Source organism: Macaca fascicularis, chromosome 1, assembly GCF_037993035.2.
Source record: "Macaca fascicularis isolate 582-1 chromosome 1, T2T-MFA8v1.1".
Taxonomy (NCBI): Eukaryota; Metazoa; Chordata; class Mammalia; order Primates; family Cercopithecidae; genus Macaca; species Macaca fascicularis.
This window is the reverse complement of record NC_088375.1, coordinates 98,747,073-98,761,030: the sequence shown is the minus strand read 5'-3', so window position 1 is coordinate 98,761,030 and position 13,958 is coordinate 98,747,073. Positions and strand designations below refer to the sequence as shown.

General features: G+C 43.1%; 1 protein-coding gene across 7 annotated transcripts in view; it reads left to right on the top strand.

The window, feature by feature from the left end:
• The window catches only part of NOS1AP (carboxyl-terminal PDZ ligand of neuronal nitric oxide synthase protein), a 325,570-nt gene that overhangs the window by 258,685 nt on the left and 52,927 nt on the right, over window positions 1-13,958 (top strand). For all 7 annotated transcript variants that reach the window (XM_065543084.2, XM_065543083.2, XM_074038868.1 and 4 more), the window contains one exon: window positions 12,931-13,039. In XM_065543084.2, coding sequence (XP_065399156.1) covers window positions 12,931-13,039 — 109 coding nt within the window. The remainder of the gene's footprint in view (window positions 1-12,930; window positions 13,040-13,958) is intronic.

Here is a 13,958-nt window from a genome sequence, read left to right as displayed (position 1 = left end):
ATTGCAGTAGGCTCTTGGTGGCCTTCCTTCTGCTCCTGCCCTCCTCCAATCCATCCTCCACACCACCGTGACTACCAGCCATGTGATCCCCCTGCTTAGACTCCCATCCTTGCCCTGAGCCCACAGGGTGAAGTCTGAGCTCTGTAGCTGGGCTCTCCACAGTTGACCCTGACCTCCCTCTGTCCCCATCTCCCACCAGTCCTTCTGTATGTCTTGCAATCCCTGTGCCCAGGCAAACTGTGCCACCTCATGACCTCATGCCTTTCCACATGCAGTTTCCATCGCAAGGGCTTTCCCTGCTCTTCTGTCTCTGCGATGGATAGATTTCCATTGTCCTAGATCTGCTCGGCAGCCCTCCCCACTGTCCTCAGTGCCCAGGGAGGCTGGTCTGTGTAGACCTGTCCTGAGAGCTCCTGCCAGATGGCACACAGCTCTTCCTCTCTTGGCTCTGGAAACTGCTCCCTGCCCTGCCTCTCTGGACTTGGGGTACTGAGGGCTCCCAGGGACACTGCACTGCCCTCACCTTTGTGAAGAGTCCTGTATTAAACTCTCTTCAGCCTAGTCACACATTATCTGTTTCCTGCCAGGACCCTGACTGGCACATTCCCCACCCACCCCACAATCCTGCCACCTCCCACGTTGTCTTCGAGTCACAGCTCAGGCGGTAGCTCCCTGTGTGCCTTCCCAGTTCCCACAGGCAGCTGGCTGCATCCTCCTCTGCGTTTCACTGGCTCCATTCCTCTGTCCACACTCGCCATACCCTGTCAGTACCCCCTGAGCTCCTCAGGGTAGACTCTGAAGCAGACTCAGCTCTGTATCTTGGAGAAGCCAATATGGGGCCAAGGGAGGGGGTACAGAGTAAGAATGTGCATTTCTTAAAACAGAGGTCATGCTGGACCACCCCGACACCTGCTTTTGGGTGGTGGGGAGACAATGAGAAAAGAACTTCTGGCATACAGCATATGAAAATAACGGGAATTCTCAAGCAAGGACTTGCCTCCTTCACAGGCTTCTGCTCACATTTCTCCACCCTTTGTGGACAAGGAGTGGACAAAGAAGGGTACAAACCTTTGTTGATGATTATTTTGCACTGGGAAGACTTTTGCCTAATGCCTCTCGGCATATAACACTTGAAGGAAAGTATTTGCTGGCTTGAAAGCAAAAGGATAACTTGAGAAAAGAGAAGAGGAAGGGTCCTTACATGCTGCCTTCCAACCACGCCCTCCCCACATTTCCGAAAGAAAGATACAAGACTTTAAAAAAGTAACTGGAGCCCGGTGCAGTGGCTCACACCTGTAATCCAAGCACTTTGGGAGGCCGAGGCGGGCGGATCATGAGGTCAAGAGATCAAGACCATCCTGGCCAACATGGTGAAACCCCGTCTCTACTAAAAATACAAAAATTAGCTGAGCATGGTGGCGTGCCTGTAGTCCCAGCTACTCAGGAGGCTGAGGCAGGAGAATCGCTTGAACCAGGGAGGTGGAGGTTACAGTGAGCCGAGATCATACCACTGCACTCCAGTCTGGCGACAGAGTGAGACACCATCTCAAAAAAATAAATAAATAAAAATTAAAAAGTAATTGGAAATCAAAATGAGGTCAAAGATGAATGGGTTCATTTTTTTCCCCACTTTGTTTTAAGGTCACCTAGCAGCCTGGAAGTAAAGATACACAGTCCTTTAAAAAGCAGCGACATGGGTGCAGCTGCAGGCCATTATCCTGAGGGAATTAAAACAGACACCCAAAACCAAAGACTGCATGTTCCTGCTTATAATGGGAGCTAAACAATGTTTACACGTGGCCGTAAAGATGGAAACAACAGACACTGGGGACTCCAAAAGGGAAGAGGGAGAAAGGGGGACAGGGACTGAAAAAGTTCCCATTGGTACTGTGTGCACTGTTTGGGTGATGGGTTCAATAGAAGCCCAAACTCCAGCCTTACGCAATATATCCATGTAACAAACCTACAGATGTACCCCCCTGAATCTAAAATAATAAAATAATTTTTAAAAACACACAAAAAAGAAAAAGACACTAGATTGTGATCGAGAGTGAGTTGTCCCAGGCCAAATCAGAATGGCTTGGACATTGCCCTGAGGGTGGGCCAGGTGAGATTTAGAAATGCTGAGCCCTGGAGTACACACAAGCCCCCAGCAGTGACTTGTTGTCTTATCTTCAAGTCCTGGGAGGAAGTGCCTTCAGATGAGTTCTGATTCAGAGCATGAGGTAGGCAGGTTAGAGCAACTGGAAAAATAACAATATTAGAAAAGAAAAGTATCTGGACCTGCCAGCCAGGCATGCTCCCACCCCTGGGAAGCTTGGGGAAGGAGGTGGATGCTCTTTCTTCGTTTCCCGTCATGGCATATGGGACTCCTCAAGGCTGAGCAGGTGGCATGAGGGGTATGGAGTTAGAGTCAGGTACAGAGGGAGTTATGGTGGGAATCCTCAGAAGCTCAAGTGGGAACTCAGCTGCCTTGGAAAGACAAGATGTGCTTATGATGTGTATCATATCCCTGGATTGGTTTATTTGAAGAAACATAGATGGAAAGTGGACAATCAGTCGGGGATGATAAAGAAATCCAGCGTGTCCCCTGAAAATCTTACCAAGATGAGAATGAATTTGTTGGTGACCACAGAGACATCTATGAAGACATCAAGGACTTGGAAAAATAAGAGGAATAAAGAGAGCCAGGGTTTCCAGGTGGCATAAATGTAGCATGGGACTAATTTCTAGACCAGGTATAGAGAAAACAATAGCAATATAGGTAATGAATGACGTTCAATATTCAAATGATATTTGATGATTAATCAGGCAGATGGTACAGAAGTTTTCAGAACTTAGTGAAGATTGCTAGGGTTCCAATTCTAACTCAGATACTCTAGTGAGTTGAAATATGTCCCTTAGAAAGATATGTTAGGATATATTTCTCACCCCTGGTACCTGTGAATGTGGATGTTATTTGAATATAGGGACTTTGCAGATGTAATTAAGGTGAGGTCATATTAGGTTAGGGTGGACCCTAAATCCAATGACCAGGGTCCTTAAAAGAAGAGGGAAATTTGGACACAGGCACAGAGGAGACACAGGGAAGAATGCCGTGGGAAGGCAGAGGGAGTAGACTAGAGTGACACCGCTGCAAAGCTAAAAATGCCAAGGATTGTTGGCAGCAGCCAGAAGCTAGGAGAGATGTGGAAGAGATTCTCCCTGAGAGCCTCTAGAAGGAATCAGCCTTGATTTTTGACTTCTGGCCTCCTGAACTGTGAGAGATGAAATTTCTGTTGTTTTAAGCTATTCAATTTGTCGTAATTTGTTACAGCAGCCCTAAGAAATTAATACAGATACTACTGGCTGTGTGACCTTAAGAAAATGCACAGGGGTTACCTCTCTGTTTCTTCATCTGTAAAATGGAGATAGTAACTGTATTCACTTTATATGGTTGTTGTGAGGATTAGATGAGTTTTTACCTTAAGGAGTGCCTGACAGATGGTAAACACACAATAGATTAGCAAATATTCTTCTTTGATCACTTCAATTTAGTAAAGATTTTTTTTGAGCAACTACTATGCGGCAGACCCTACATGTAAGTCATTTCATTTGATTCTTTTAAAAGTTCTGTGAACCTCTTCTTATCCCATTTTGCACTTAAGAAAACTAAGGCTCAGAGTATTAACTTGTTTTGAGAAAGCAGACGAGCTGCAACCTCAACTGAGCCTTTGGCTCTGTTCCGTCAGGTCTTCTATTCCACAAAATCACAGGCATCTTAATGTATAATGGGAAGTGGACAAGAAGGGGTATGAAGCTTTGTTGATGATTATTTTGCACTGTGAAGACTTTTGCCTAATGCCTCTCTGCATATAACACTTGAAGGAAAGTATTTGCTGGCTTGAAAGCAAGAGGATAAACTTGAGACAAGAGAAGAGGAAGGTGTAATTTTCTAGACAATGCTCCTCCAGCATATACCAGTCAAAGTAGTGCTCCTAATATTTGTGGTGTGTTCTTTTTCTCTCTGCTTTCTGGCTCAGGGAGGGAAGTTGTGTCTCTGAGCAAGAATCTTCAGGAAGTCTGAGGGTCCTGAAAAGTGTGGGATGGATGGTTTAAACCCCCCAAATGTGAACAAGCTACATGTATGAACTCAGATAACATAGACACACAGAAGAAATAATTGGCACCCTGTATAAACAGATTTGGTTTTTGACAGCCAACAGCAGGTGACAGTTATTTTGGAGAAATTTATGAGTGTTGGAGAGAAATTAAAGCCTTGAAATATATGAAAGGATTTTTGTGTAGTGGTTTTGTGAAGGACACTAGCTTTTTTATTTTTTTGCCTGCCTGTCAAGAACTGAACAAGAAGAAATTAATTTATCCCAGTACTTGGCATTTAGAAAGTGCTATGTGATGGTTTGTGGTTGATTCAAATAAAGCAGGGGAGGTTTTAGTGGGACATAAGAAAAAAACTTGTTAACAGCTGTGAAATTAAAACATAAATTAACTGCTGAGATAGGCCATGAGGGTGCCTTAGCTAGACTTTCAAAAGATAAATATGCATTTGTCTGGCTCTTGCTAGCTCTTAAAACTCAATTGGTTGCTTATTCGTTACTCTAGGTACACAGTAGATCTTTGTAACAATAAGTTAGACATTTGTGTAATTTTATTCCTTGAAGAAACCTTAGAAATCAGCTCTTATATTTGCTCTTCTCTGCCTGCAGTTAGAGAGATAAGCTTGACTGTCTCTCGAGGTCTTTCCCAGCCCTGGAATCCCAGGCTTCCTTCCAGACTATGCTGTGATAAGGCAGACCTGTGAGATACATCCCAGTCATGGTGACAAGGGGTGACTGGGCAGTGTGGTCCCACACTTCAGGTGTCTGTGGAAGTCAGGCTGTGAAGTAAGGAGACCAGTTCCATGAGGGATTTTGGGCATCATTTCATGAGTTTATTAACCCTTCTTTTTTGCCAGATAGCCCTGAGGAAGGTAGTCATCAAATTGAGAATGGCTAAAATGAGGAATGAAGAAGATGGAAATTATAATAACTTCAAATAAAAGCAAACCAGCTGATGTGATAACAAGCTGTGTATATACAGTGGGGGGAAAATGATAATCAGACCAAAGCAGTCATAAGAGAGAACAGTGATCAAGATGGGAGACAATGTTATCTGAAGATTAAATTAAAAATAAATAAGATAGATGAGGAAAAGAAAGAGTAACAGCTGCGACAGGACTGTGAAACTGTGTTCATGCTGCAGGGCTGGTTGAGAAGAGAAAAAGAAAGACACACCAGTATTCAGGCAGCATGCTGGGGATAGGAGTAAGGGGTGCATTCCTTCCTTAGTGCCTGGTGGTGTTCTATCAGCAAAGCATTTGGAGGCTCTCATCAACCCACCACCCCTTCTGATATTTTTCCCAGTCCCTCTAAGGATAATACATTGGGGCCCCCAGAATCACACAGGCTGGGACACTTAGGGAATCCTTGTTCCTGAGAGCAGGAGTCATGCTAGATTTTCCAGGACTATGCCTTCACAGTTGGGCCTCATTCATCTGGTCTTGAGCAGCAGGTTGGTTCTGTTTTCTGTCTTCTGCATGTGTCGTATTGTGCTTCTTACTTTCCCAGAGGTTTTCCTTAAGAATACCACTTGATTTTGTCTCCACCATCTTCAGGTGACTTGGTACCTTATCTTTATCAGCTGGTTTCATTTTGCTCTGTCCTGAAGCATGTCTTTTGGGGTTAGGAATGCCCGTGCCTTCCAGGACCTCAAGAGAAAAATCTCTGTACCACACACTGGAGACTCCCCTAGCCTGACAGAGAGATATCAATGTTGGGAGAACAAGAAATATTTCTCTTTGTTTTTCCACTTGACATTTCTAAGTTTGTTTCCACAGTTTTCAAGTATTTGTACAACATTTCATGGGTTAGAGAATATTCATGCATCTGTTGTCGCATCTGAACCTTATAATCACCCTGAAAGGTGTTTTTATTATTCTCACTTCAACGATTTAAAAAGAAGAAGGTTGAGAGGAGGAAAATAATTTGCTCAAGGTCCCTTGGTAGTCTACATCCTCTACCCTAAAGTTCTGTTTTGGGCTATGGCAGGAGAGAATTGCGTGTCAAGACCTGGGCCTGCTGGAAGAGACCCAGTGGGTCTTGAGCAGGAGGCAAGGCACATGGATGTAGACTCAGGAAACCTTGCAGGTGACTCAAGACCTTTTACAGCCTCTGCAGTCCTAAAGTCAGCAGGCAGTCCCCATGGAGATGAGGGGCATTAGAGGTAGAATGCTAATACCTGGGGAAATATGGCTGTTTTAGTCAGGGTTCTCCAGTGAAACAGAACCAATAGGATATATATGTGTGTGTGTGTGTGTGCGCGTGCGCGCGCGCGTGCTTCCACATATTACATATGTTTATGTATATGTACACATACTTAATGTATGCATACACATATAAGAAATATTTAAGGAATTGGCTCACATGATTATGGAGGCTGAGAAGTTCCAAGATCTGCAATTGGGAAAGTAGAGACCCAGGAATGCTAATATATGGTTCCAGTCTGAGTCTGAAGACCTGAGAACCAGGAGAGCTGATGGTGTGAGTTTCAGTCTGCACATTGGCAGGCTTGAGACCCAAGAAGAGCCTGACCTGGCTGAAGAAAACCAATGTCCCAGCTCAAAGCAATCAGGCAGAAGGCATTCCCTCTTACTCAACCTGTTTGTTCTATTCAGGTCTTCAGTTGGATTATTGGATGAGGCCAGGGATGATGACAGAGTAAGATGAGGTCTCATGGCCAGAGACTGAAAGAGGGAATAAAGGATGAGAACTTGAAAACAACATAATTGATTCTAGTCAGGCCCCAAAATGTGAGATCATGAAGAAAAATCATGTGGCTGCCCAGATTTTCATAAAATGCTCCTTGAAAAGTACACAGTATGGAAAGCAGAGCTTAAAAACAAGTATGAGTGCAAAGGAACAACCATTACTGAGAGAATTAAAACCCTGAATGCATTGGGCTTATGGAAAAGGCTGAAGATGAGAGAGAAAGGGGTGTGAAGGAAGACAGAGTTGGCACATGGCAAGGGGAAACTCTCAATCCCTTTTTTCTAACTCTCTTGTTTTTTTTTTTTTCCCTCTCAAGTAGAGAACTGATCTTCAAATTAGAAACACTAGAACATATGTGATTTTAAAAAACAGAAGTTCAAAACCAAGAGGAAAAAGGAAGGTATTCCTCACTACTGTGTGTCCAGGCCTGAATCACTCGGCTTCTGGGCTCCTGAAAAATATGATTGCAAAATAGTGATTGGTCATCTTTGCAAAATTATGACGGATGGAGAAGAAACAAAAAGATTGCAAAAATAAAATATTATACTTTTTAGAAACAGGGGCAAACCTGGATCAGGAATTAGCAACTAGTGAATTTGTCATTGCTCCTGGGCAGAATTCTAGAAGAGATCATTAAGCAGATGGTCTGTGAGAACTTGGAAAAGGAAATCATGATCACTGGGAGCCAGTCCTAAAAAACCAGTTACCCAAGTATGTTCAGGAAATGTGCCTTACAGCAGTTGTGCAAATTAGCCTTGAGCGTTTGAGTAGACTACAGTTTGAACCAGCAATGAGATGTTATAACAGAAGAAAAAAATCATGATCAGAGATGCTTTGCTAAAAATTCAATTCCAGGGCATAGAAAATATTTATCCAAATATACTCTGTGCTGTTCAGATCCCTTACAAATGAGTTCAGTTCTGGGAGCTGCATTTTAAGATAGTCACTGGCAAGTTGGAATATGTACAGAAAAAGTTAAGAGAAGATGGAACTCATATTTATTGAGTAAGCAACTTACCATGTGTTGGGCATTGTGTAAAATGTGGTATATGTGTTTTAATGCTTAAAACAATACCATGAAGAAGTCATTAATATGCCTATTTTAGATGAGGAAATGAAGGATTATGTAACTGAGTTTTTTGCCTCAGGTCAACAGCTAGAAGATAGCAAAGCTAAGACTAAGACTTGAACCTTTCTCATCCCCAAACCCATGCTCTTTCCACAGTGCAAACCTGCCAGAGAAATAAGGGACTTGGAAAATGGGCCAGTTGAGAAACTATTGAAGGAAGAAGTAGTTCACTTTAAAAATGAAAGGAGTGCAGAGGAATCGGGGAGCAGGGAGGGCATTAGGAAGAATAGCTAATGCATGCCAGGCTTAATACCTAGGTGATGGGTTGATAGGTGCAGCAAACCACCATGGCACACGTTTACCTATGTAACCTGCACATCCTACACATGTACCCCGGAACTTAAAATAAATTTAAAAAAGAAAGGAGTAAATATAAACATGATGTTGTTTCCATATATTAAAATGTGGGCCATTTGGAAGAAGGACTAGCCTTGTTCTCTTAGATCCCTATGAATGGAGCTAGAGCAGTAGTGTGGCAGTAATTAGAGCAGTTCACATTTATTAACCATTTGCTATAAGTTGACCCCCCTGCACACATTCATTCTTTAAACCTTACTAGCATGAGTGAGGTACAGCACAATGATTGTGCCTGTTTCACAGGTGAAGAACAAGAAGGGAGTTGAGATAATGACCAGGGTGTCCCAGCTAGTAAGTGGCAAAGCTTGGGCTGAAATCCAGGTCTGTCCCCCTCAGGGCCAGTGTTCTCAGCCATTTTCCTCCACTGCATTCCTGTTGGCAGAATTCCAATCAACATGAGGGAAAATTTCCAGGTAACTAGAACCACTTAAAAAGGGATCAGATACTTTGTTAGAGAGTGAATTGCCTATCAGTGATGAATCCTGACAGACAGAGATGCTGGCTTGTATCCAGGCCTGATGACCCCACAGCTTTCTTTCTACCCTAAATTGTTGTTGTTGTTGTTGTTGTTGTTGTTGTTGTTTTTCTATGATCTTGAGAGAAGCGAGTTTACCTATAGATGAATAGTTTGAGAAGGGGAGTATTGGTGGTGAGTCTAGTGGTTTTTAAAATCACGTTGTCCACCTAAATTCCAGCATGATGATAAACCCAAAATCCAGTTTCTTCCAGATGTTTTTCTTTCAGTCATTTATGGTAAGTTCTGTGGACATATCATGCATCTGCAGAAAGGTTTATTACTGTGTAAAAGCATAACAGTTCTGTTAGTAAGTAAAAATTATAATGCTGTACACATTTTGAAATAAAAGTAAGAAATTTTAGGGCCAGCTGTGGTGGCTCATACCTGTAATCCCAGCTACTCAGGAGGCTGAAGCACAAGAATCACTTTAACCTGGGAGGCAGAGGTTGCAGTGAGCCAAGATTTCACCAAGAAAAAAAAAAGAGAGAGAGAGAAAGAAAAAAGAAATTTAAAGGAGAAGAAATTTTAGGAAAGTTGAAGGGGGAATAAAACCTTATAAAACCTTATTAACATTATATGAACCATTTTGGTATCCTCCTCTTTATAATTATAGTGAAAGTTGGGAAAATTGACTAAGGTACTTTTTGGAAGCAGGATTATCAGAACTACCTTAGACTGACTTAAGGATAAAGATGAAGAAGGAAAGAAAAAGGGAAATCTTTCCTATTCTCTTGAGCACTCACCTTCCTCTACTCTCCCCCAGTTTCTACCACCCCCATAATCACAGTGCTTAAGAAAACCAAGTAATGGAGAAATAAGGGTTCTTGGAATATATTTCTGGATCTGGAAATTTGCGCCCAAGAGACCTTAATTTGCTGATTTATTAGTTTGTTGATGAGTGAGGTCGCATGGAAAAACTTTCTGCCTCTTGGTTATGTTGGAGGAAACTTTTCTAAGCTTTAACTAGCTGACTTTTTGGTTAGCTAGAGATTATTTACTTTTAATAACAACATGCTAAGTTTCTGAAATCAGACATAGCAGAGCAGTCTCCAGAGAGCTGTGGTCCAAAGGCAGTAGCTGCATCCCTGTACAGTTCTTTTCAGATTTTCTGAAAAGATGCTTTATCTGTTAAGGTTAAGTTAACCTTGGCTTAGTGCCGTTCCTCTGTTCCTTCCACATCTCTGTCTTGTGGGCATGCCAGTTTGCATTCAAATCTGCTGTATCAGTTTTAAATCCAGTTCTCAGTCCTTTGGGTATTACATAAGAATAAATTAACTAAAGAATCCAAGAAGTTTTACGTGTGATGCTGAACTAACTGGATCTGACTTCCTTGGGGAAAATGAATAGCCAGGCAGATCACACTGTAGATGCTCATTAATGACAGCTGGAACACCTCCCTCCCTTCTAAGCAGGCAAGGAACCTCCCATGTGCCAATCACTGTGCTGGCACTGGGGATACCGAGATGTGTTCCTTGTTCCTTCAAGGAGCACATATAAAAACATCATAGTGTGAGATATGTGCTGTGGCAAAGTTGAGCCCCAGGGTATTCAGCAACTCAGACTACTGAAGAAAAGGGAGGGGAAGGCTGCTCTGAACCAAGTCTTGGAGGCCGCCAAAGGTGTTCACAGCAGTTGCAGAGTTGGAAAAATGCACACACCTAGTTCTGCAGGCCTGTGTAGGTCAGGACTCTGAAGGGAGATGACCGCGGAAAGGTAGGTACACCATGCTAAGGAGTTTGGACTTTATCCTAAAAGCAGTAGGAAGCCTTTGGATGGCTTCAAGAGGAAAATGATGGGATGTAATTTGTCTTTTCAAAAATAACACTTTGCTAGCAATGTAGAGAATGGGTTCACAATAGGTGAGTTAGGAAGCAGAGCAGCACACTGTTTAGAGGATGTTGTAAAAATCCAGGTGAAAAATGAGAACTCTTGATGATCAATACCTTGGAGTTGAAGAGAAGAACATAAACCAGAGACATATTAGGGAGCGAGTCTGCAAGGAGCTTGCTCATGAGTGATGGATATTGGGGAACAGTGGAGGAAGCCATTGAGAATGACACCTGGGTTTCTGGCTTGAGTAGGTATGGTGTCCCCTTATCAAGATGGGACTTGGGGAATTTTGGGGAATATGATGAATTCACTCAGGTGTATGAGGAATTTGAGAAGCTTGAGAACCATTCAGGAGGAGATGTCCAGGAAAGTTGGCTGAATGGGCCTGGAACTCAGGCAGGAGATGCTAAGATACAATTGTTGATTTGTCCCTTTGATGTTAGGAAGACAGTTTGGCATCATTAGAAGGATAGGGGACTGGAAACCACACTAAACAGCCTCTATTTCATTTAGAGATGATAGACATGTGAGATGTACTGAAATGCCTGCTAGCTGAGTTTAGCAGAGAAACTGCAGTCCCCAAGGTGAACTTGGGCTTTTTCACAGTATTGTTTTCCTCTCTGTGCCCACCTTTCTTTTGAATTTTCTCCAGGCTTCTTGGGGTCCTGCGGCAAGAATCTCAGTTACTAGGCTGTTTAGAGGCTACATCAGTAAGGGGATGTAAGATGGCATTTTACTAACTATTCTACCTCCTCAGTAACTAGTGGAAGTGTTACTATTAGTAGTCCCATTGTACAGATAACAAAACTGAGCCTCTGAGGGGTGACATAGCTTACTTCTTAGTAAGTGGCAGAGTTGTTGATGAAGTTGCCGACTCTAAATCCCATTCTCTTTCTTCTGCGCAGCACAGACCTACACTAAAACAAATCAGGCCTGTTAAATGCTTGAATGAAAGCCATCAGTGTTGTTAGTGGTGAAAAATGTTTTGTGGAAATGATGTGGCCTCTTAGGTGCTACCAAGAGCAATACTCTCCTTGGACTGCCCAAAACTAATTCCACTGATGCACCCGCCCCAACTCCCTGCACCGACCCCACAGCAGTCAGACCTGGAGGCTCGGGGGGGCCCTGTCCTAAGCCAGCTTAAGATGCAGCCTCTAGGGCCTTGCTTATAATTTTCCCCCTTTCTCCGGCCTTCTCTTCTCCCTACCTCTGCCCACCTCAAGCAGCCAGAATGATCCTTTAGTTTAAAGCATAAGCAAGTCAGTCCTCTGCTCAAAAGCTTCTGATGGCTTCTCATCTCACGTAGAATATAAGCCACAACCTTCAAAGCCTTCTACATTTTGGCCTCTGGCTGCATCTATGACCTGGTTGCTGACCATGCTCACTCCACTTGAACCACACTCCGTCGAGCCTCCCTAGGTGTTCCTTGAATGCTTTTAACACCTTCTGAACACTGCAGGGCTTGTAAACTTGCTGTTCCCACTTCCTGCCATGGTTTGGCTCAGGTATCTCAGTGACTGACTCCCTTCCCCCATTCGGATCTCGGCCTCTCAGTGAGACCTCCCTGGCTACCCTGTCTAAAATAGCCCCCATCATGCTCCATCCCTTAGTCTGCCTTATTTTTCTTCATAGCACTTATTTTATATTTGCTTATTGTCATTGCCTACATGTAAGCTCCATGGGTTCAGGGGCTTTTTCTGTCCTGTTCCTGTTGTGTCCCTGGCTGCTGGGATAGTGCCTGGCCTGCAGTGTGCACTCAGTGGCATTGATTGAATCATGGAATGAACACATGGATGCTGTGGTCCAGGCAGAGAGGGGACAGAGAGTGGGATCACTATCACCAAAGGAACTAAGAGTATCTTAGTCCCTCCCAAGGTGGTAAGCATTGCTGGTTCCCCAAGTCTCTGCATTTGGGGATAATTGTAAGCAGGCATCAGAAAACGTGTGTGCATCTTTCTGAGTAAGAAGCAAGTTTGTTGCTCTGATAAGGATGGGAGTGATTTTTCCTTCTAACACACAAGTTACAGGGACAGGTTGGCCACCTCAGGAAATGGTTAACAATAGTGTCGTTTCCACTGTACCAAATCTGAAAGTCGCAGTGTTAGTGTTTGTGGAACCTGTTGAAAGTGCCTCCTGCACTGTGACTTTTTGATCCCAGAGAAAGAAGACTTTCTGTAATAACTTGGCTCTCATGAGCTGTGCTTCAGAGTATCCTTAAACAGAGCTTTCCTGGTTAGAGATTTGAACCTAAGGCCATTTTCAATGCATTTTTTCTGTTGTTCTTCCTTTAGGATCTTCTATGTCTCTCATGATTCCCAAGACTTGAAGATCTTCAGCTATATCGCTCGAGATGGAGCCAGCAATATCTTCAGGTGTAACGTCTTTAAATCAAAGAAGAAGGTAAAGAGGCGGTCGCCATCCATCTGCTATTTTCCTGTAATAGATCCAGAGCACCCCCAACATTGGCCCGTCTCCCTGTTGAAGATGGCTGTTGTAATGCTGACATGGGGCAACTATCTCAGTAGTCTGTCATTGCTCCTATATAATGGAATTCTCTTTTAGCATCATCTGAACTTTGTACTTAGTTACATACAGATAATTAGAGAGGGATTGACCATTGACTATGTGCTCTGGGATGAGAGCAATTAAACGGCACCAGGAGTGATGCTAACCTTAGCCCTGGAGTAGGAAAAAAACGTTGTCATGTACTAAGGAGACCCTTCATCATAATTCTGTATATTGATTAGTGGGCTACAAAATATGAATACACATGGAGTCCGGTTTAGACTCAGTGTGTGATGTTGGTTATCCTGGGTGATTATTTGGTATGGCAACCCTGATACTCAAGTAAATGCAACTCTAAGGATTCTGAAGAGGCATTCTTTATATTAATGTCATTTCCCCAGGGGTCTAACACACACAACTGGGGTTTCAGAAGCCTAGAATCTAGCCCTGCCTCTCACTGGAACCCTGAGTGACATTGTGTAGGTCTCGGTGTCCTCATCTATGAAATGAAAAGAATCATCAAAATCAGCATTTCCTAAATGTGTTCTGTAAAACATTTATCAGCCAAAATGTTTTCTGTTAAAACTACCTGATTTAAGTTGCTGAGAAGATCTGATAAAGAACATGTTGTTTAACCCAGAATTTCCCAAACTAATTTCACAATGGAACCATATTTTTTCCATGTAATATGTGTTAATATCCTGGGAACTATTTTTCTGCAGAGGAGATTTTGGAAAACACTGTATTTGTGCCCCTAAGGACCCTAATAAGTCCACCATTCTACAAACAAACTACTAAACCTGGCTTTCTACGA